General features: G+C 53.8%; 1 protein-coding gene and 1 pseudogene across 1 annotated transcript in view; one reads left to right on the forward strand and one right to left on the reverse strand.

Annotated features, from left to right (window-relative positions):
* Positions 1 to 6240: 6240 nt before the first annotated feature.
* On the forward strand, positions 6241 to 13058 carry LOC100732006 (WASH complex subunit 1-like; annotated as a pseudogene).
* A 437-nt stretch (positions 13059 to 13495) lies between these two features.
* The window catches only part of LOC100731730 (ATP-dependent DNA helicase DDX11-like), a 32698-nt gene continuing 22860 nt past the window's right edge, over positions 13496 to 23333 (reverse strand). The window contains 16 exon segments of the mRNA XM_063229098.1: positions 13496 to 13755; positions 13912 to 13990; positions 14226 to 14310; positions 14534 to 14634; positions 14723 to 14791; positions 15038 to 15187; positions 15782 to 15885; positions 16137 to 16209; positions 18972 to 19084; positions 19452 to 19517; positions 19520 to 19580; positions 21348 to 21415; positions 21523 to 21567; positions 22429 to 22508; positions 22760 to 22806; positions 23153 to 23238. Coding sequence (XP_063085168.1) covers positions 13496 to 13755; positions 13912 to 13990; positions 14226 to 14310; positions 14534 to 14634; positions 14723 to 14791; positions 15038 to 15187; positions 15782 to 15885; positions 16137 to 16209; positions 18972 to 19084; positions 19452 to 19517; positions 19520 to 19580; positions 21348 to 21415; positions 21523 to 21567; positions 22429 to 22508; positions 22760 to 22806; positions 23153 to 23238 — 1487 coding nt within the window.

The following is a 23333-nucleotide window of genomic DNA, read 5'->3' on the forward strand; positions in this document are numbered from 1 at the left end:
CAGCAAGTCCGAAAGTTGTGTCTTCAACCAACAGCCTATTGCAAAATCGAGCTCAGGAAAGCAATAGTACTGTGACATTTCCTTTTGCATAGCTAATATTATCGCCAGCCTTCTAGATCCTGAATTAAGCCTTTAGTGTCAGTCCTAGAACATGTTCTCCTCACAGGCTCTGGCACCTCAGGTGAAGGAGACTCCACCTTTCCAGTTCTTAGCCCTAAAACCATGGAGTCATCTTGGATGACCATTTCCTCTCTTAGCACATATCCTAGCAGCCAGTCTAGTAACCTTTCTCTTTCTTTATCATGATGTTGAGGATTGAACATGGGGCCTTTGCACTGAGCTGCCAAGTGCCTGGATTCTTTCTTTCTGTGGGTCTGTATCTTGTTTCTTGACATTCTACCTTTGACAGAAAGGCAAAATATGGGGCTGGGGATTTAGCTGAGCGGCATAAGCGCCTGCCTTGCAAGCAGGCAGTCGTGACTTCAATCCCCAGTACCGGTAAAAAGGAAAAAGACAAAAAAAAAAAAAAAAAAAAAAGAAAAAGAAAAAGAAAAAGAAAGGCAAAATATGATTTGTCTCCACCTCTATTGTCCCCAGTCTGCCCCATGCTACTGTTACCTGTCCTCTGGGTTGTAGTATTTTCCCTCTCTCCCTGATACCCCTGCTTCTGCCTTGGAGCTCTGTGTTTGCTCAGATTCATATCCTCCAAAAAGCTGATGCTAAGATGTGAGCAAAAGTACATATAATTGATTGTGGATACTTTGTGAAAGTGAGAAGAGAATCAGGAGAGATGGGCATAGCCACCAGACTGTGACGCACGGTCAGATTTCACATGAAGGGGAGAAGGCAGGTTAGGTGAAATGATTATAGGCTTTTTGTGCGCTAAAATGTTGAGCAAGGCTCAGGGAGGGAAGTTTTTATGGGATTTCAAAGAGGGAGCACAGAGCAGGGTACTTGGCTGTCTTTGATTGGTTCTTACCACATATGTCACAGTGATCAGCCTTTTCTAGGAGACAGGAGCAACCAGAAATGCAAATCTCCCTTGTCTTTCAGTCACCTGGTGTCTCTAACACAACAAGGCCTGGCATTATCGCTATGAGCCTCCCTCATACCCTAGACCATTTAGCACCAGGAAGAATGTTCCCTTTTCAGTCAGCCCTGCTGTATGCTGAGGATCCTTGCAGACCATGAAGTTCCTGAATCTACTGCTTTGCCTGTTCCCCTTCAGTGTGACATTAACATCATGAAGTGAGTGCTGCTGGGAGAGCATAAATTCTTGCAGAATTTCCTACTTAAAAAAAAAAAATCACAACCGGGCAGTCAGCATGGAAGCGGTTTGGAAAATTTAACCCTCGGCTCTGTGCTCATAGTAAGGTACAAAGTACCCTGACCTGTAATCTCTAAAGATCCTTCAGCATGCACGGACCAAGGGCTCCTAATCAAGTTCTAGGTGCAAATTCACAATCACCACCAGAGATACTAAAATGATTTGCAAATTGCTATACTGGAAGAAGAAATACTCACAGTACAAATAATGCATCCAGAGCAGTGATCAGTACATGATGTAGACTTATATGGAGTCATTAATATGCTGCCAAAAAGTAGTTCACAAACTCCAAATCCTGATACAGTAAAAATGAATTGAATGCCTTTGTTCCCAGTCTTCCTAGAGTCTGAAAAACAGATCAGAAAAAAAATATTTAAAAAACTCACTCTTTTCCTGTCTTTGAATGAACAAAAAAATACATTCATCTCAGCTGAGCTGAATCTGGAAATTTCCAAGGGAAGACTCCCTGCTCTGAAGATGAGGGAGAACACAGGAGGTGGTAGAAAATACGTTTGACCCTCCCAGGCAGGATCACATTTCACATGGAATATCACAGAGCACTTAAAAAGACAGGTATTCCTTCTTAATTGTCAACATAGCACTAAAGTCTTGCCCTGAGTTACCAGAGAAGGTTCCTATATTTTACCCAAGTGACCATACAAGCCCTCTTTCACTACAGTCCTTGAAGTATCCACAGTGAGACACTTACCATTGGTGGTTATCGTTCCAGCCCCAATAAATAGACCGTGCTCCAGAGATGAAGAACTGATCAAAGAAAGTATCCACTTAGAGCTGGCTTTTGCCTCTAGTCCTTATACAATTTGCAAGTCCCTTCCCTGTCTTGTCAACTAAATAGTCAGTCCACACTCAGGGCTAGAAGAGGACTGAGTAGGTGTCAGCTCTGGGTGCAGATCCAGATGTTCCCAGACTAAGGATGGCTAGAGGGTGGGAAAATAAAGAAAAGAGATGAAAGCAGAGGTCAAGTGGAGCCCTCTCTCCTAATGGGAGGAAAGGAACTGCTCAACCACCATAGTGGCATTTAATGATACATTTATAAGATAAAGTCACATGGCACATCCTTGCCTAGAAGTGCATTGTTTGGATAGCCTTGCACTTTGGTGTACTCTGAGCTGGGGCAGCTTGTTTTTCAGGGGCACACATTGACCTCTTACTGCCCCACACAAATGGTCGGTCTCAAGCTTCAGCTGCTTCCTCCACACAGGTATCCCAGAGAGAGGGATAAAGGTATTTGATAACAGATAGGACTTTGCACGATTTGGTGACAAAGAATTTGCACCTGACATTTGAGATAGGGGACTCATTATTGATAAATGGAAAGGTACCCATAGCTAGCAATCAATACCAATCACAGGGGGAAACCTCACTGTAATGGAAATAAAAGGGGCTATCACCATCCCAAGTCACAGCACTGTCAATCCAATGAGAATCAGGGCCACCCGGAAGATAAGAACTTCCTGTGAGTAGTTATTGCTTCTCTGAGGAAACAAATTTCCCAACATCATAATGCATTTTAACACACTTTGAAAACTTCAAATAGGGAAGATTCCAAGAATAACTCTACACATCAAAATGTTCCCTTATCAAAATTCTCTTAACCTAAAGCATAAGTCTGTTTCTAGTTTTTAAAGCATGTGTTCTTCTATGCTCTGCTAAATAAAGGCAATGCAGCTTCTGCTGATTGTTGATAGCTCCATTCCACTCATCCATTTACTGATGTTGTAAGTTTAATTCGGAACAGAATTGAAAAAACTGGTGACCTGGAGACCCCAGTATACTGGTCAGCCTAGTCCTGTGCCCCAAGCCTATGCTAACACCTTGGCCTCTTCACCCACAGAGTCTGGGGTCGCCCTTTCAAGAAGGGCAACAGAGTCTTCTGCAGCTGTCCTGGGTGCAAAACGTCCTCACTCTCCAGAGAGCTGAAGATGAGTCCTCAGGCTGTGCTGTCCGGTCATTGCTGGAGAGAAGAAAGAGAGCCTTGCTCAGTGTAGGTCCACGTTCAAATGTCCTCCATATTCAGGGTCATCACTTCAACCCAGGGGAGTTGTGGAGTATAAGATTGGATCACATTTAACTTCTTCCTGTTTTCTTAGAGCAGGGTGAATTCTTCATTTATTCTCATCCCCACATCTCCCTCAGTGTCACTGCTAATGAAACTCAGATGGTTTCATGTTGCCTCACTAAAGTGCATGCATTGTGCCTGATCTTGAAGCAAACAGTCTCCCCTGCGTAAGACTGGGAGGGCTCCCCCTAGGGTCCAGAAGAACAGCACAAGGCTCACACCCAGCAAGGTGCCACAAAAGCTGTTCTCTATTTTGTGGTTTCCTCCAGCTCATTTTACTTGACCCTCCCCATAGACCAGGCCCCCACACCCTCCAAATAGGTACCATCCTGGAGACAAAGCAAGGGCTGAGAAGCAGATGGTTTTTCCTATCTTTGCATCTTTCCAGGGAGCATGTAGGAGTTAGCATCCTCTTTGATTTGTGGACTCTGATTCCCAGTCTTCTATGTGAGTCACCTTCTCAAATGTCAGTTCTATGACACACACTTTGCCAGAGTCCTTGTTTCCTCTTATTTGTCTCATTCCATTTGCTCAATGAGTATCAGCAAGGCTTAAGCCATGTCCTGTGTCTCTAACATACTAATCTCTTTATCATAAGTGGTGGCATGAATTCAGCTTAGGTGTTCACCCAAAAGATTTGGGTAGAGTTATGTAGTCATGCAAGAGAAATATTTCATTAAACGGAAATCAGACATTTCTTCAGATAGGACTTTGGACGATTTGGTGACAAAGAATTTGCATGGCCCATGAATGAGAAAGGATGTGCTGAGCTGTCACAATCCCCACTGTGACCATGTGAAGTGCAGAGATAAAGTATCTGCATCAGCACAGTATACACTATTAGCCCATCACACTAACCCATCTGCAAGAAATGCAGGCAGGAGGGCTGGAGATTTAGCTCAGCGGCATAAGCGCCTGCCTTGCAAGCAGGCAGTAGTGAGTTTGATCCCCGGTACCGATAAAAAGCTGTCCCCTTGAGAAGGAGATCCCATGCTGTGCTGGAGGAACTTCCTTGGGAAGGGTTCCTGAATGCACTGCAGAGCAGTGATCATTCCTGGAATGAATGCATATGCAGGTAACTTTGAATGAAGTTTGGGGACAGAGCTATGTAATGTCTTCTCTAATTTTACATTCATGAATTTTCCTCAAATTCTAGGAGGCCATGAGTGGACCAGGCCAAAAGCTGAGGCTCATACAATTTGTTCTTGAGTTGTTCCAGTAGCGGAAATTCTATGAGCAGAGTAATCAGCAAGCTGTTATTTATAGCACTACCTGGATGAGAAGGTAATTACTCCATATGGCATAATTTTTCTCAAAAATTTATCTAGCCTTCAAGTTGTGGGTGCAAGGTTACAAACTCTTGGTGTGATAGGAATCTTACCTGTTCTAGCTGTAAATGATATAAGACAGCCAGCCCCTGTACAAGCATGTAAAAATTTTCTAACAATCATATTTTGTTCCAAATCTGAAAAAGAAAAAAACTTTTGGAGTGGTCCCAAGGTTAAGCAGGCCAAAACCCTTAGTGTTACTCTATCCAAATTTATTTACATACATTTTATTAAACTTTCTTTGAAATAAATATATATTCACATGTAGTTTTAATAAACAATAAAAATTCATTTTCTCTACATTTCTCTCATTTCCTCAATGACAACATTTTGCCAAATTATAGCCCAACTTCACAGTCATAGTACTGTCATTGATTGAGTCCCTTTCTGTGTGATTATTTGCCATCTGTAAATGAGGATTTGTCATCCTCTTCAGTAAATGTTTATGCATCTCTTTCTCTTATTTTCTTACTGGATTGTTTGCTGTTGAATTTTGACAGTTCTTTCTAAAAATATAAATAGAGTCCTTTTATAGTATCTTAGAAATACTTTGAGCTCTACGTGTGTGGTGTGCACCAGGGCCTGGCCGTCGTGCTCTAGGAACAGGTCAGTGGCCCACAGCGTTCACAGGGTCTGCAGTCACCCCGCCCTTCTCAGGAAGCGCTGGATCTTCCTGAATTAATGTTAAAACCCGGCGCATTCAAAACCAACGCCTCTCCCTGCCCTGCTTCACAGCCCAGTGCCTCTGTGAGCCTGACTGAGAATTCCAGGCATCCATGCAGTCACATTGGTCCTAACCTGAGTGCTTTCACTCCCCACACCAAAGATTAAATCTGAGGACAGAAGGAGGAGTTTAGGAGATTGCCTTTTGGAAATAATAAGAAAAAAGTACAAAGCCCTCGCCTAGGCAGTGCGTAGGAAACACTGGTGACCCCGCGTGTCCGATGCCTCTGCCTCCGGGGTGCGGGTGATGTCCAGGTCCGGGCAGGGAGCGCTGTCTGGGACTCGGCGCACCTCCTTCCACGGCGAGAAGCTCAGGCCTCGCACTCACCGCAGCTTCTCTGGAGTCGGCCAGCGAGCCCGGCAGCTCCCGCTGCGCCCCGGATGGGACTGCGCCCCGGTGTCCGCCAGCAGCCCGGTTTGTGCACCGCGTCTCTGAGCCTGGCTTCCACATTCCTCATTTATTTGGGCCGGGGAATCAGATCCAGGACCTCCTTGAATGCTATGCCCTGAGCGAGGGCGCCGGCAAGGAAGCGTCTTTCCCCACAGGGTAAATCGAGTCTCAACTCTAGGAGGCTGAAAGCCTCTGATCGCAGGAGGGGCGCAGGGCCCAAGGGGCGAGGCTGGCGGCTCAGCGCTGCGGGGTGGGGGCGGTGCTAGGACCCAGCGGTGTCGATGGAAGGAAGGCAGGCGGCAGCGGGCTTCCAGGCCTTGGGGCTGCGGAGCCAGGCTGGAGCGAGAGCCCGGCTGGGCCTGGGGCGGGGGTGGGGGTGGGGTGGATGGCTGTGTAGACAGGGGGCGGGGCTGAGGTTGAGGGAGGTGGGCTATGACTGCGCGTGGGTCGCGCTATCTTGCTGTCGCTCTGAGACCACTGGCCCCAAGTCCAGGCAGCAGCAGCAGCACCAGCGTTCGCGGAAGATCTTCATTCCGGATTTGGAAAGGATCCGCAAGTCAGGCAGGGTGATGCACGCGTGTGACTCTGCCACTCTGGGAGGTCGAGGTTAGAGGGTCGCAAGTTGCAGCCCACCTGGGCAACTGAGAGACCTAGGGAGACCCTGTCTCAAAATAAAACATAAAAAGTGAGCTGAAGATGGAGCTCAGTGGGTTGCCGGGGGGAGGGGGGGGGAGGCGGGGGGTCGGGCGGGCAAAGCAGTACAAGTGAAGCTGAGCCAGCAGGAGGTGGCAGAGGCCTAGAGTGATTGCAGGCAGCAGTTGTGGAGCCAGGACTTACAGTAACAAAACTCCCCAAGGTGGGCTGCTTTGGGTGAAATGCCAGCTTTTATTTTCAACTGCATCCCCAGCTTTCTAGGGTACCGATTGTGCCCTCCGAGGGGATTGTGAATCGTTTTCAAGGAGGCTGTGGGCCTCTCAGAAGGTGACTGTTCTCTGTACTGGGCTTTCTCACTGTCAGTGCAGTGAGGAGATGACAGAGCCAGGTCCCGGTCCAGAAAGTGTGGGGGACCTGATGGGCCTGGTGCAGGGCCCCAGCACCACCCCTTAGACAAATACCACCCTACAGCGGAGTCCAGACAGTGCCTCACACATGGGACTGAAGCTTTTGACTTCCTAAGATTTGCATTTTAATGCATTAAAACAAAAACCAAAAAAGTACTGATAAGTCACAAAGTTCTGAATTCACACAGTACAACTTAAGTCTGGCTTGACCCCAAGTAGCATTTTGTTATTTTTATTTTTGTCTTTTTCATTTTTATTGGTACCAGGGATCGAACTCACGGTGCCTGCTTGCAAGGCAGGTACTTATGCCACTGAGCTAAATTCCCAGCCCCTCCAAGTAGCATTTTGATGACTGACACAGTGCTACTTGGTTGGTCCACCTTTATTTCCTCATCAAAAACTGGGGATAAAAAGAAATTCACTAAGAATGAAATAATTCTTCGAGAAGGAGTGGAATGGCTCTAAGGTGTATAGGTATTAGGTAACTGAAGTAATAATTACTACTTATGAGCATTGTTAATAGTGGCGATGATGTTGTAGCATATGAAAATATACTGAAAGATGGTTCAAATGATTATCTTCATGATAATTATTTAAGGGCTATCAGATATTAGCAGAGGGGATGATAATAGGAGACCATTATGATTAATTTGGTCCTTAGGTCAGAATCCAGTCACTTGGTGCTTTTAACTCACATAAACTTTTTTTTTTTTTTTGGTACCAGGTATTGAACCTAGGACCTTGTACTTGCCAGGCAGCGCTGTGCCACTGAGCTAAATCCTCATCCCTCTCACCTGCTTTTAAAAGTAAGAAGAAACTGATGAAATCAGTAATATATGTTGTTTCACCCAGCAGGTTTAAATGTGGTCATTGTAGCATGGAACCCACAGAAACCTATTTTCCATTAGTTTTTCTCTAAGCCTTGGGATTTGGGGTGCTCTTCCTACTGAGTGCCCCTCATGTCCAGCAAGCCACACTTCCAGTGCTTCCTGTCTGCAGCAGAGCTGGTGGCCCCCAGACTGGGCAGCGTCATGGGTGGCAGCTGTCCTGAAGCTTCCTGGCCTCATTCCTTGTCCTGTTCCTGCTCCCTAGCACTGGACAGCAGTGCAGTCTGCTAAGAGGCTTTTCTGGGCTCCTGACTTGGCAGCAGTTTCTTCCTTAGCACTTTATAGGAGGCTGGACTGGGTGCTTATCCTGAGGGTTTTGCTGTCTCTGAGGCTGTGTCCCTGCCTCGCAGTGCCTTTTGCATCTTTGTTGTGGTGGTCCTGGTCTCCCCTTAACAGCTCAGCACTAGCTGTCTGCAGACAGCAGGAGGAAGCCTCAGGGTGGCCGCATTCACTCCCGAAGGTCCTTGTTGAGACCTGGGCCTGGATTTCTCCCTCACACACCCAGATGTGTGAGGGTTCATCCCAGGACAAGCACAGAAAGCACTTTCTCTTTTCCCCCTCTCCTTGATGGGAGAAGCAAAGGACTGAACTAAGAGGGTGACAGATACATCAGAATTAGTACAGGGCAGGGGTTCTTGAAAGGCTATGGTGGTCTCTGAGAAGGCACAAGGGCCTTTCCCAGGTTGGGGGATCCGGTGGCCCTTTGGGTTGCTCCATAGGAAGGCAGGAGGGAGGGTAGAGTAACCTCCAGGCCCTTCGGAGTCACGGTGGTCTCAGTCTGGGAACCTGGGCCTGGCCTTCCTGGAAGAGTAAGTGTGGAGGGGAGCTGGCTGCTGGGGAAGTGGAAGAGCAGACAGATCATCTCAGGAAAGCACCGGCCACAGAGTGTGGAGTCGTTTCAGGGAGAAGGGAGCGCTCAGGAGACTGCAGGGGCTCCAGGAGTGGCTGCAGTTTGGGGAAGATGTTGGCACAATGTGTTGTGTATGTTTTATCCTTGGAACTTAAGACTTCTTAAAGAGCAGAGGCAGGCCTGCCTGGCAAGCACAAGGTCCTGAGTTTGTTTCCCAGTACCACCCTCCCCCCCAAAAAGAGTGAAGGCGTACTCCAATCTGCAGAATGGGAGACGGAACGAACAGAGGTTCCAAGGGGCAGCACATCATGCCTTGCAGTTGGTTCATCGTGTTTCCTCCTGGTCCTCCATTACTGCACCCTCCTTCCTCAGGCCCTCTTCTCACCGTCCTGGACTCTGTTGTACCGAGGGTCCCTGGCTGCTGCCCACTGTCATACGAACACCCCTCCCATGGTCCTGACACTCCGGCCCCACCCACAGCACCATGACATCAGTGAGGACCCCGGGCCCCTCAGCTGGCCAGACCTACACCATCCCTCTCATCCAGCCAGACCTGCGCTGGGAGGACGCCATCCAGCAGGTCACCGATGCCCTGCAGTACCTGAATGAGGTCTCAGGAGACATCTTCAGCAGGTGGGTGCTGCCCTTCCCAGCGGAGGGAGGGCCACCCTGTCCTGGGATTCCTCTCCAAGCCCAGCCCCTTTAATGACTCCCAGACCTGGGGCCCCAGATGGCTCCTGTGTGGGAGCAGCTCCGGGTCTGCAAGCTTCCCTCACAAGTGCCCGAGGTCATTTCCAACTGCCTAGCATAGCCCAGGGATTCCATAACCCCAGTCCTGTGACTCCCATCACCCCAGTCCTGGCTCTGCTCTTTCCCAAGGGAAGGAAAGGCTATTCTTGCAGTTCCGCCTGCAACCAGCAGAGGGAGCCCCCAGGCGGCTGTCCGAGGAGGCTGCCAGGACCGTCACACGGGTGTCTGCAGAGGCTGGGTCCCGAGTCCGTCCGTGTGAGTCTGGCCTGGGGGGACGGCAGGGTCCCGTGCTGTAGGGTGTAAAGCGAGAGGCGCAGGGCCCCCCAGACCCGCGCCCCACTCTCGCCAAGTCGGTCAGGTGCTGGCAGTGGGTGCAGCCCTGCTCCCCACGGGTTTCCTCCTCCGACAGAGCCCAGGTTCCCACCCACCCTACGCGGGCCCATGGGGCGGGTGCGGATGGCTCCGCCATAGCCACAGATGATCACGGTGGGCCCCAAGAAACAGCCCTGTGAAGTGAGGACCTCTCCTATAGGACTGTCACAGGGGGTCCCTGGAACAGCGACAGGGAGCCCTGGGGGCTGAGGGAGCCGGACCCAGAGCCCATAGAGGGCGCCTGCTCCTCTGCAGGCTGCCGGGCTGGAATGGCTTGGTGCAGCCCCTGCTGCGACCTTTGCATGGCAGGATCTCCCAGCGTGTGGAGCTGAGCCACAGGCAGCTGCGGGTGCTTGGGGAGCGTATCTCCACGAGCCAGGCCAAGATTGAGAAGCTCAAGCTGAGCAAGAAGGCTATCAAGGTGGGGACCACACGCCCATCGGCCCTGCCCCCCACCCCCACCCCCGCCATGCCCCTCAACTCCCCAGCCCTCGGTCCCTGCCCAGCGCCAAGTTCCCGGGGCCCCGAGCGCCTGCAGGACTATAGCTCTGTCTTCTCAGGCGCATAGGACCCGGGCCTCCAGCCATGGCCGAGCCACTGCATCCAGAACAAGCACCGGCCACTGGACAAGCAGGCCCTGCAGGTCTGAGGCCACAGCCAGGCCAGGGTGCAGGCACCGGGTCCACATGGGCTACTGATACCCAAGGGTTCAGGCTGGGACAGAACGGGGTGCTGAGCCCCCCACATCCCTGTCATCCCTAGGAAAAGCTGAAGTTCTTCCCTCTGTGTGAACACAAAGCCAGAGCCCAAGGATGAGACGGAGGAAGGGCTCGGTGGGCTCCCCAGCAACATCAGCTCCATCAGCTCCCTGCTGCTGTTCAACACCAGGGAGAACCTGTAAGGGCACGTGGGGGGGGGGGACCTGAGGGGGTTGGGGGCAGAGAAGTGCACTAAGTTGGGTGCAAGGTGGGTGTGAGAGCTGGGGAGTCCTAGGCACCAAAGAGTGGGCTGTACCCTAAAGCAGGAAGCCTGACTAAACCCACTCACCCTGCAGGTACAAGTACGTTTTCCTGGACCCACTGTTGGAGGCGGTCACTAAGACCCATGTGATGCTGGAGAAGGAGAAGCTGTTAGATGCCCCTCTGCATCAGCAAGAGAGAGCAGCTCAAGCGGCAGGTGGGGGGTGCTAGAGGCCAGGGTCCTGGGAGGTCTGAGTTGTCCCGGGGTATAGAGGGCTCTGTGGGGCCCACAGTGACCCTGCAGACCATGTACTTATGTTGTAGCCACAGTGCATGCGCTCCCCCACAGGTCCCTGAGAACTACTTCTACGTGCCAGACCTGGGCCAGGTGCCCGTGATCGACATGCCATCCTACCTGCCTGACCTGCCTGGTGTTGCCAATGACCTCATGTACAGTGCCGACCTGGGCCCAGCCATTGCCCCCTCTGCCATCCCAGAGCTGCCTGCCTTCTAGACAGAGGTGGACACACCTTTCAAGGCCTGTGAGCTGGGTTCTAGGCAGTAGACCGGGCTGGGAGCTCCCTTGACTCAGCCTGCTTCCTGGGTGTTCAGCCTTGAGCCTGTGTTCCAGACCTAGAGGGCCGGGTGCTCATAGCAACCCCCCCCCCCACTTCCACCTCCACCAGCTCCTGCAGTGCTGGCTAGAGCACCTCCAGGCCTACCCCTGCAGACTGCAGGGGTAGCAGCAGCGCCCCTGCTTCAGGTAGGGGCCAGTGCTGGGCATCCCAAGGGGAAGCAGCTGCACGTCTGAGGTTCATAGTACAGTTTCCTCCTCACATGGCCTAGCCTTTTGGGCCCACCCTGCTCTCAGGACTGCAGAGCTCGGGGACTTGGATCCCAGGGGAGGGGGAGGGGAGCCCAAAGTTGGGGCCATGGCCTCACTCCCAGCTGAATCAGTGGAAACAAGGTCGACTGCAAGGGGAGACTTGAGAACTTGGGTTTTAATATTGCACCTCCTGGGGCTGGGGATATAGCTCAGCGGCATAAGCACCTGCCTTGCAAGCAGGCAGTCGTGAGTTTGATCCCTGGTACCGATAAAAACGAAAAAGAAAAAAGAAAAAAAAATATTGCACCTCCGAGCCCCTGTGCAGCTTCCAGAAGGGGCACAGAAGTCTCCGCTGGCCCACAGGTCCCTGGAGGTTCTGTGGGTGCATCAGTGAGTCCCAGGTCTACTGCTGCAGGGCAGCACCCAATCAGGGTGGGAAATGGGGGGACGCAGGTGTCTGACACCAGGCACTAACTCGGCATGGGCCTGGAAGGCCACTCCTCACACCTCCGCCCTGTCAGCACCTGTCCAGGTGGCTCCCAAGGAGGTGGTGGACCCCTCCAGTGGCCGGGCCACCTTGCTGGAGTCCATCCGCCAAGCTGGGGGCATCGGCAAGGCCAAGCTGCGCAGCGTCAAGGAGCGCAAGTTGGAGAAGAAGCAGCAGAAGGAGCAGGAGCAAGGAGAGGCCCCACTCCCCCTGCAGCCAGGACACCCGGTGGAGGCCTGTCAGGGCCCCAAGGCTGTCCCTCTGCAGGCGGGGTGCTCTTGGAGGCCTGGCTGGCCCCGACACCCTTGTCCTGAGCTTCGGCTTGGGGCTGTGTGCTTGAACCTGCCAGCTCAGGCCGCACCAGAGGGTCCTCCCACCTCCTGGGCTTCCAAGGAGTCTCAGTGCTCTTATGGGACTCAGGCGAGCCCAGGCCTAAGTCTCTAAGCCTCGCGGGGACTACTACTGTCATGGACAGGGGAGTGAGCCCAGAGCCTGTGGCCCTGAAGGGGTCCCCTCCTCTGTCCTGCACTTCTGTACCCATGCTTCCCCCACAGTGAGAGCCACGGAACAGGGCAGGGACCTGATGTCAGATCTCTTTAACAAACTGGTCCTGAGGCGCAAAGGTAGGCAAGTGCCTGGGGTGCTTTGCCTGTCCCCTTATCCAGGAGCGGGGTGCACCTGAGCCCTGGCCTGGCCTGGCCTCCCTCCCTCACGAGACCTTCCCTCCTAGGCATCACTGGGAAAGGCCCCAGGCCAAGGGCCAATGAAGGCGCAAAGGAGCCTTTGCCAGCATGTGGTACTCCATCCCGCTGCTGCCGCCCCCACAGCAGCCCCTGGGACTGGGAGTCCTAGGGCTCGGACCCCTTGATCTCCTGCAGCCCAACTTCGCCCGTTCTTGCAAGCATCCCAGTATGGTGGGTCCAGGGCCCTGTGGCTTCCCCATGGCACAGCGTTGTCCTCTCTAAGAGGAGGAAACGTGCCAGGAACCAATAAAGCGGGGCAGGAGAAGCTGCACAAGCCAGGAGTGCGTGATGTATTGGGAAGGGCGGCTGGGCGGGATGCAGAAGTCTCCTGGAGCCTGGCCTGCCCCCTCCCAGTGGGTTCAGAGGCTCAGGACCAAGGCCCCTTTCTCTGGATTGGGGTGAAAGGAGGGAAGCCAAGAGCAGGAATGATTGCGGGGGAGGGGAAGGCACCTTTCCATGGCATGTCTGGGCAGGGTGGACCTCAACATAGGAAAGTGGGTGCTTAGGGCAGTGGGGACTGCTCTTGTCCCAGGCAGAGAGTGAGCTGCCCTGGGCCGGGCCCCAGTGTGGCAGGGCCCACTGTTCCATCCACTCCTGCTGGCTTCACTGTGCAACCCTGATCCTGGCAGCTTCTGGCTCAGGGTGAGGGCTGGTGGGGACACCAAAGGCTGCACACAGCAGGGACCAGGGCAGGCAGGGATGAGGCTGCCATCAGGAGGGCCCCGCCTTCTCCAGTGAAACTGCAGGCACAGGGAAAGAGCAGCCAACTCTCAGACTGGGGTACTGGGAGCCGAGGAAGGAGAGGGCCGGCCTGACCTTCCGCAGTGCAGGGAACGCAGCACCAAAGGTGGCTTTGACCTCCACACGGTCTCGGATCCAGGTTGGCAGCTTTTCCAGCACTGGGGGCCCCGTGTAGCGCTGGTCCAGGAGCATGATGTTGGTGAAGTCCCTCTGGTGTCGGATAGCCTTGCCTGGGGCCAGAGGCAGGGCTCTGAGTGACATCTGCCCTCCCTACAGCACACATCCCAGGTCCCCTCCTATAAGGAAGGTCTCTCCTCTTGTCACCCCTCCCCAATACCCATCTAGCCCTGGCTGTTCGTCCCAGGGCCAGGGCAGCCGCAGCTCACTGATGGACTGGTTGACAGCCTTCATGCACAGGTTCTCCAGCAGTGCCTTCTCCACGGGCACCTGCCCTGGGCTCCTGGGCTGCAATGGTAAAGGAGACATAAGTGTCTGTCACCTGCCTGATGACCCTCCTGACCCAGAAGGTGTGACGGAACTGCTGCAGACGCCAAGAAGGCAAGGGCGCATCCATGCACCGCTGATGTAGACAGGCAGCATTCACACAGGGATCACAGTGCAGAGCCTGGCATCCCAGCCCGAGGGGTCACCCCACTCTCCATCCCCAGCCCTCCGACCCTCTGGAACCCGGCAGACTCACAAGGTGCTGATCCAAGTAGGCCATCTTCTCCTGCAGCTTGGGAGACCGGATGTTGGGGTAGAGCATGCCCACCATTACCATACACCTGGGGGACATGGAGGTGTGTCTTGGCCTACCCTCTGCCCGTTGGATCCAGCCTGGACCAATGAATGAGGTCTCCAAGGCCTCAGCCTGGCTTCCTGTTCCATAGTCAGCCCGCCACTCCCTGCCACCCCCTCAACATCCTGAGCATCCTGCCTGCGTACAGACCCTGAAGTGTGAGATCGAGGCAGGTGCAGGGACCCAGGAGGGAAGAGGGGTGCACCTACTGGCCCAGGCCGTCTGTGAAGTTGATCCCTTCACTCATCTTCCCTCCCACCACAGAGAGGCGCAGGGCCCCAGTCACTGGGCCTCCTGCCTGTCCACACCTCTGTGGAAAGACCCCATGCAGAGCACTGGGCTGGGGCCAGAAAGACACCAGGCCTGCGTGGCCCCCGTGCCTGGCCTGCCCCCCTCACCTTAATGCATTTGGAATACTCAGCCAGGACCTGCTCCACTTGGCTGGCTCTCTTTGGCTCCTGGAAGAGCTGCAGGGAGAGACAGACTCCCAGGGAAAGGCTGAGGAATGTAGGAGCTCACACTGACTCAAGGGTTTGGTCTGCACTCTAGGGACAGGCCACCTTCAAAGCACTCAGCTTTGGGGATCCCTTGGGCCAGGATGCAGAGACCCTGGAAGGGGTACAGGCGAGGGACCAGGACAAGCAGCACCATTGGGTTCAGGGATCCCCAGGTTCTGCCACCCTGGAAACACTGCTGGGTAACGGGTCTCTCACCTTTTTCCTGACAGTCAGGCGGGCCAGCAGACCACTCTTGTCCCAGTGGGCAAGGACCTGGCGCTGGTACTCATAGGAAGGGAAGAAGTAGACCAGCCGCCCAGGGACCACGTTGCACAGGTTGCAGAGAATGCGTCCTGTCTCCACCATCTAGGAGGCAGAGAGGCCCTGAGGAGCAGCACCCAGGACACCACAGCTGGGCTCCAGGCCAAGGTCGGAGCTCAACCCAGAGCATGAGCGGGCCCAGGAGCATGACAGCCACCTAGCCTCTGAGTGGCACGGGAAGGCACATGTGCCAGCCTCTTGCCAAACACACCTGTCTTTGTGACCCAGGTCCCAGTGCCAACACCTAAGAGATGACAGCCACCGAGTCCCCCAGGATCCCAGCATCCTGACCGCCAGCATTGAGGACAAAAGAGGTTCCTGTCTCCGGGCAGCAGTGGAGATGTGTCCCTAGCCCTGTGCCCACCTGAGGTGGTGCTGACATTACCAAGGGAACCAGAGCAGTGAGCAGCCCCTCACCCTCTGGTCCTCAAGGGGCACCTGGAGGGCTGAAGGAAACTCACTTAAAGGTCCAGGGGCGGGGGTAGCTCACACCTTCCTGACAAGTATCCAGAGACTCCACTCTTTGGTAGGCCAGCTGGAAAGGGAGCCCTGATACTGATTTTCCAAATGCCAGGACCAGCCAGGTGACCCAGAGCTATGTGCAGCATGAGGGCTAGGGGCACTGAGCATGGCACCCACCATTGCAGGCAGCTCTCTCTGCTGGAAGGTGAACTCCAGCTGCTGGCCGGTGGGCCCACTGCAGAGGACCAGGGGCAGGATGTTGTCTGGTGGGATAACGTGACCTAGTGAGAAAGGGAGGGGTTGGAAACTGCTCCGCAGGCAGGCGGGGTCCAGGGAGAGTGGTCCCCACCCATCTCTACACAGGAAGGGGTCTTTAGACCTCACTGAGGGTCCCTGGGCGATGCAGATCGCAGGTCACAGAGCATGAAAGCAGGAAGGGAGCAGGTGACAAGCTGCCCTGTGGTGTCCCCACCCAGGGCCTGGCCAGTGGCAAAACCCAGTGAGCAGAGGTCATGGCATAGGGTCTGCTCACCACAGCAAAACTCTACAACGTGCTCTGATTGCGTCCCAGCCCAGGCCAGCAGCTGCTCCCGGAAGTCAGACACCTGCAGGCAGGGTTTGAGGTGTGTGATATCCTGAGGGCTAGGTAAAGGGACCTTGGTAATGGAGGGCAGAGAGGATCGGCAGAGAAAACAGAGGGAGAAGTCTGGACTGGGTGGCCAATGGGACACTGCATAGGAAATAAGCCCAGAAAGACTGATGCAGAATTATCCAAAAGAAAACAACCATTAATGACCTGCTGGCAGCCTCCTCAGAGGACCGAGGGAACACAAAAGAAAGTTGGCTGATTTGGCACAGGGGGTCTCAAGCCTGGCTTAGGGTCGAAATCATCACAGGAAAGTCTTTAGATCATACAGTTCCCACCTGTCCCTAAAGCTGAACCACTGATGAGGAACTGAGCTCGCAGACATTGCCTGGGTGAGGGGGATACACAGTGGTCATGACCCCAGGGAGGGAAATGTCACTGTTAGCAAGTGACAAGCAGTTTCACTTTTCTAGACCTAGCAGTTACCTAGGAGTCTAAGCTTCGCACAGCTGACAGATGCAGCTTAGCCAGGCAGCTTTTCTTCCTCAGGGTGCCGTCTGCACAGTGAGATGGACCCGGGGAGGGAGGGAAGCTGCCTGCTGCCTGAGCAGCACCACCTCTACCCGGCACAGCACCCGGGGCCCCTACAGCCTACAGACCTCGCCCTCACCGTGCCACTGGCCAGCTGCCACCTGCACACTCCAGAAACCAAGATGCTACCACCTCTACGGGACATAGGACAAAGCAGGCAGGCATTTATTTTAGCAAAAAAAAAAAAAAAAAAAAAAAATCTCTCAAACCAAATACTAGGCAGCTCCACCCAGCAAAACCAGCAGAAAGCTGCAGCCTCAGCTGAGGAAAAGGATTCCCCACGGGGCGGGACGAGTAGGCTGGGGGACAGGGTGAGAGTCGTCAGCTGTATTTTTATTAATAGAGTTTTAACTTTTGAACTGCATGAGTGTTACATGTTTTAAAAACAAAAATTAGGTCAAAAGGGAAAAAAGCAAGCTCTAACCACACTGAAACCAAAAAGTTCCCGCTGACTGGTTCCACTACCCAGAGAAGCACTGGGAGAAACATCTGATTTCAGACAGCAATGCACCCTGCCAGGGCAGAGCTGGCAGGCACAGCAGCGCCCCTTCCCTGGGCAGGTTTCCTGTTGGGGCAGGGATGCGATTCTCAGGCTGTTTAAGGATACTGAGAGATTAAATAGTTACGTTACGCTACCAAGAAACTACACATTCATTCAGCAACCAAATACCAGCTATGTTTATGGCTGTCATCTTCACTGAACACACATTCATCTACTCCCCCGTGCTCTGCCTGCCCCAAGGGATCTAAATGTAAGATCCAGGAAGTTAAGTTTTTGTTTTGATTCGAAAATATCGATATACACTGTTGCTTTTCAAAATGCATCTCCTCGGTGTCCCTGAGACACAGCCTAGGCACTGTGACAACTGGGAGCAGCTGGGTCACCCTGGCACCAAGTGCCAGGTGCTGCCCTCCACTGATGCATCTCTCTTCTCTGTGTGAAAATGAGGCAGCCAGGCCCGGGGTCTGGTCCACAGGACAAGAGTGGGTGGGCAAGGGCTCCCTATGCTGATTCAGAGACCATGTGATCATCAAAGAGAACTCTAAGGCAAAGAATGAATAAAAATCTAGAAATCTGGGCAATAAAAAATAAATAGAGCATGACAGTGGCTGCAGCAGGCACAGAGGCTGGGGAGGGCTCAGGACTCCAGCAGCCCGGGACAGCATGTGTCTGCCAGATATGTGGCTGTGGACAGAACTCCTGGGCAGAGACCTGGCTGCACTTCCCACAGAAGTACTGTTCAGAGCAGAGAAATGCCAGAGTGGTCCAAGAAATGCACCGAATCCATGGGATTGGAAGACAGCAAGCGGGGAGCCCATACTTGTGTCTGGATGTTCCTCCAAAGGTGGTTGGGTCTAGAGTGTGTGAATGATCCACAGTGCAATCCTTGAACTGAGGGTGGGTGATCATAAAGTCAGTCCACTGATTGGCTCAGCAACATCCTAATCCCAGCAGCCAGGATACAGCACAAGGCACAGAAAGAGGCTGTCTTCTCCCTGCTCCGCTTGTTTCTGCTGTCTTTTGCTTGCTGTGAACGGCTTCTCTTCTGGCTTGCTACTCTGCCTTGGACCCAGCCTCTACAAACTGTGCCTTGGGCTGAAACCTCTACAAACTGGGAGCCAAGGAAACCTCTCTGCTTTTTAACTCTGGGAATTGTGTCTCAGCTATAAGCAAAAAGTAACTGAGACAGGGGAGTAAATGTATCCCTGCTGACCAGGAAAGATATGCGTGCTACTGGATTCTGAGTGCAAAAGTGAACCATAACAGCACATACAGGTGATTCTGTTGTTTTTAAGATGCATACACACCTGTGAACCTTAACCCCAGAAAGGCCACTGCCGTGCCGCACGCCATGGTCCATCTCTGAGTGTGAAATGAGGACCTGCTTCTCCCCCACTGCTCCTCTCTGCTTTCTATGGTGAAACCCAAAACACCTACATTACACCAGCCTCAGAAGGTGGGCACCTCCCTGGTGGGGCAGGAAGGGACCTCAGGGCGGCACCAAGGATCTGAGACACACAAAGGCTTTGTGAGGTCTCAGTAGTGCCACCCAGGGGATACTGCTGGGCCTGCACATCACTTTTGGGTTGGGGACCAGCTGGACAGGGAGGACACCTGACTGAGGCTGCTTCCTTCCCCTGGACCATCCCAGCACCAGGGACACAGGAGATGGGGGCTGGGGTCCTTACCGGCTGCATGGTGCCCCCTGCAATGACCACTGCCCGGCATTCTTCCATCACCTGGGCAAACTGCATGGCTGGATTTAGGAGCAAGAATTTGAGGCTGTTCTGGCTGAGGCTGCCTGAAAGGGGGACAGACAGAGGGGCGGGCCCAGCCTGAGCACAGGGCTCCCGGGTGCCCTGCAGGTCACACATGGGCCTGCACGGAACAGGGAGTCCAGCCTTGCTTTCCCTCCAGGACAAGTGCCAAGGCAGACAGCACAGCCGTCACACACGCGCACACACACTGAGGCAAAGCATAGCCAAGTGCAAAGGGAGAAGTCAATCCAGCTTACACAGCCGGAAGATGACTTCTTGCCCTTAGGACCGCTGCCTGCCCCGACCACTGCTAAGCCGGGTAAGGCTGGGATGTGCCCAGAGCCCCCGGCACAGCTCCCTGCTGCAGCCCGGCCCTCTCTCAGGAAGCAGCCCAGCCAGGCTGCTCGGTACCTTGGCGGCTCAGGATGACTCTGCCATCCTGGTTGGCAGTGGTGAAGGCTGCAAGGAAGCCTTCATGTGCATCAGTGGGGAAGCAGCGCACATGACCTTAACCTCAGCCTCCTCTGGCGGCGGTGGGAGCTGCATGGGCGGAGGGAGGACAGAGGACGGGACCCGAGTGAGGTCAGGTCCAGTGCTATCCAGGCCTGCAGCCCAGCTCGTCTTCCTGCCCTGAGACTCATTTTTGGTCACCCCTGGCTGCAGGCTCTATAGGAATTGCTGGAGCCCTGCCAGTCTGGACTGCTCCCAGGACAGTGGGAGGATGGTACCATAGGGTTCCATGAAGCCACAGAGCTGGAGGAGGAGAGAGGGTGGTGGTGTAACACAGGGACTCCACAGGGCTGCAGCCCATACCCCTCCCCCAGCCTGAGGAGCAGGGACAGAGACCACCAGAGACCCTGGAGGCAGGACACCAGGCAGTGAGGGCCAGGGCAGGGCCTGGCCTTCCTGCTGACCTTGCTCTTCTCCAAGTATCGCTGTACCTGCAAACTTGCAAACGTGAGACAGAGGCCGTGAGTAGGCGGTGGCTGCAACGTGCACTTTAGAAAGCAGCCTGCCAGGTGTGGTGGTGCACACCTGTAATCCCAGCACTCCAGAGGCTGAGGTAGAAGGACTGCTGCAAGCTCGAGACCAGCCTGGTCTACAAAGTGAGCTCAAGGCCAGCCTGAGCTGCACAGCAAGACTCTGTCTCAAAACAAAGCAAAGCAAAGCAAAACAAAACAAGCTTGGGGGGGCTGGGGATTTAGCTCAGCGGCATAAGCACCTGCCTTGCAAGCAGGCAGTCGTGAGTTCCATCCCTGGTACCGGTAAAAACGAAAAAGACAAAAAAAAAAAAAAAAGAAAAGAAAAGAAAAGAAAAAACAAGCTTGGAGCTCAGCTCCACGCCCACCCTGCCCCTCTCCTTTCTGCCTCCATCTCTGCCCACCAGCACAGCACCACCCCAGGGGCCTCCTCAGAACTGTCCCATGGAGGCTGGGGATTTAGCTCATCGGCATAAGCACCTGCCTTGCAAGCAGGCAGTCGTGAGTTTGATCCCTGGTACCGATAAAAATGAGAAAGACAAAAAAAAAAAAAAAAAAAAAAGAACTGTCCCATGGCTCTGATTGCTCCCTAGATGGTGTGTCCCCTGCTTTCCTTCCCAGTGATGGCAGCTGAGCTAGACTCTGAGGAGCTCAGAATCAGATTAAAAAAACAAAAACAACAACAAAAAACACTATAAGCAAAGGCAAAAGGCAGGTGCAGCCCTGCTATTATGGGAGCAAAGGTTAGTTGGTATGGACGCTGTGCGGCCCGGCCACTGGCTGTGGGGACTGTTCTGCTCCTATCTCAGGGTGCTGTTGTATGGCCTCCACTTGTCACTGCCCAGGACACAATATGTGCTCCGTACACAGGGGTGACTAAAGCTGTAGAGGCACTGGCTGGTGATTCCAGTGACAGTGGCTGTCCACCATGTACAGGACCCGGATGTGCAGGGTGAGGGCAAGCAAATGTCAGAGGCTGTGACTGAAGCTGAGGCTCTGGGGTGAGATGGAAGAGGAGTTGGGGGGACCTGCAGTCTCCACTGTGCCCCTAAGGTCCAAGAAAGCCCGGCCCCAGAGTGAAGGTCACTTAATTCCTAGGTATACAGTGCTTTTAAGGGGCCAATAATTTCCCGCATTTGTGTTTCAGATCCTCCGACTGCCTCGTGACAGGGTCTCTGCTTTTTATTCCTTCTGTGATCTGAAAGCAGCAGCGCCCACAGCTGGCACCAAGAAGGACGCATGATGGGCCCAGATTGAAAGGCAACAGCTCAAAAAAATAAATAAATAAATAAAAATAAAAAAAAAAAAAGAAAGGCAACAGCTCTACCTTGAACAGGTTGATGTTGTCCACCTGGCTCTGAAAGAGTAAGTCGCTGATGGTCTTCAGCTCAGTCTCTGAGAGCAGACAGGAGAAGGGATTGGGGGCCTGCACTGGAGCCTGGCTTCCGGTGTCACAGGGACAGAGAAGCTCAGATCACCCAGGTTGCTGAGCAACTCCTCACCTGTCTGTGAGAGGCTCTGTGTGTTGGGGTTCTGCTTGATATTCCCTGAGAGAGAGACATAAACAGGTCAGAGTGGAGCTGCCCACCCCCTACTTCTGCCTTCTCATCTCCACACTGCTCACAGGACTAAGCCTTCCCATCGCAGCAGGCTCCAGCGGCTGCTTTGCTTTTGGTCCTTTATGGCAGGCAGAGAACCGGCTGAGAGGGCAGAGGTTCCGGCTGCCTCACGGGCCCGATGCACATGGAACCTGATTCTTTCTTTTCGGGCCTCCTCCTGAGCAGGGCAGATGGCTCCCACCATGCGTAGCACAGGAGCAGATGGCTGCCGGGGTGATGGGCTGCAGTGGTCAAGGTAGAGGAAGCAGGGAGCCCAATTGGGTTAAGATCCTTCTGAAGATCCCCAGCAGCTCCCCACCTTCGTGGGCACAGACACAGATAGGCCAGGGGTCCATACCACAGTCACATGAGAAGCACCCAGTCTGCACTCAGTGACTCATCTGTGAACCTGGGTTCAAACAGACAGGCTGCTCCCATCAGGGACAAATGAAACTGAGGCCATGCAGGGCACCGCATATGCTGCCAGACTACAACCCCTTCACAGAATGCCACGCATTGTATCAAGTGTGGCGGAGTGTGGTGGGGGGAAGGGCACAGAGGCACCAGGGCCCAGCACCTGCCTGGCAAGTGCAAGGTCCTGAGTTTGATTCCTGGTATCAAAAAGAAAAAAATGAAAGAGCACAGAATGTGGGCAAATGCACTAGGCTGTGAGGTGTGACTGCTGGACTCAGCAGAAAGAATGAGAATCTGGAAGATCAATGATCGAGACACAGCTAACACCTGTGGGAGATTTTGGGGTCCTTGCTGGCAGTCAAGGAAAAGGTGGGGACTGCGGCAGTGCCTGCCTACCTCCCAGCATGGTCACAAACTGCTCCAGCAAATACAGGATCTGCTTGATGTACATCAGATTCTTGGCTTTCAGACGCTTCCTGTGGAGAAACCCGCAGGCCTCGAGTGGGGGCTCCCTACAGCTCCCTGCTACCTGGCCAGGTCACAAATTATCACCACCCCAGGAAGAAGGCAGGCTGGCCCCCAAGAGCCAGAAGTCCTGTCTCAAGCAGGCAGGGCCCAGTGGGGCACCCACTGTGGACACAGGACCAGGATGGGAAGTTGACCGCGCACACCCTCTGCAGGCCAACAGGACCAGGACCTTCCCGCCCACCCTGAGGCCACGTCCCACCTGTACCGCTCCATGTACTGCAGCAACTGGGAGAGTGCCTGGCAGAGCTGGGGATGGAGCACAGAGCACAGGCTGAGGTCAGACCAGGCTCTGGACAAGCGGCTGAGAGCTGGGCCAGGAACTGGCATTACACGCAGAAAACGTTAGCTCGGGCCTCACAGGAGCAGTCATGGGCATGGGGAGCGGGAGCCAGGAACCCATGGCGTGTGGTCTGTGGCCCTGGGACTGACGGAGCTGAGAGCATAGGAAGCTCTGCTTTGTGTGCAGCTGCTTCCAGGCTGGACAACGTGAGAGGCTGAAACCCTCAGGGAAGGAAGCTCCCTGCTGGTTTTCCCTGGACAGGGAAAGACCTGGTGTTTCCCATGGTAACTATAATGCCCCAGCCTAAAGTACCTGGGACCCTGCTCCGCTGGTGTGAAGCCAGTGGTCTGTTGGGAGCCGCAGCAGCGCTAGATCACCATGCGCAGCGGTCATGCAGCCTGTAGGAAAGAGCGAAGCCTGAGCTAAATTACCCCTCCCATCGAGTGAGCCAAGATTGCGCCTACTTCCTGCTTTCTGGTTGTTGCCGCTACAT

This window comes from Cavia porcellus, unplaced genomic scaffold (genome assembly GCF_034190915.1).
Source record: "Cavia porcellus strain 051 isolate PalLab524CR breed Dunkin Hartley unplaced genomic scaffold, mCavPor4.1 scaffold_17, whole genome shotgun sequence".
In the NCBI taxonomy this organism is placed as follows: domain Eukaryota; kingdom Metazoa; phylum Chordata; class Mammalia; order Rodentia; family Caviidae; genus Cavia; species Cavia porcellus.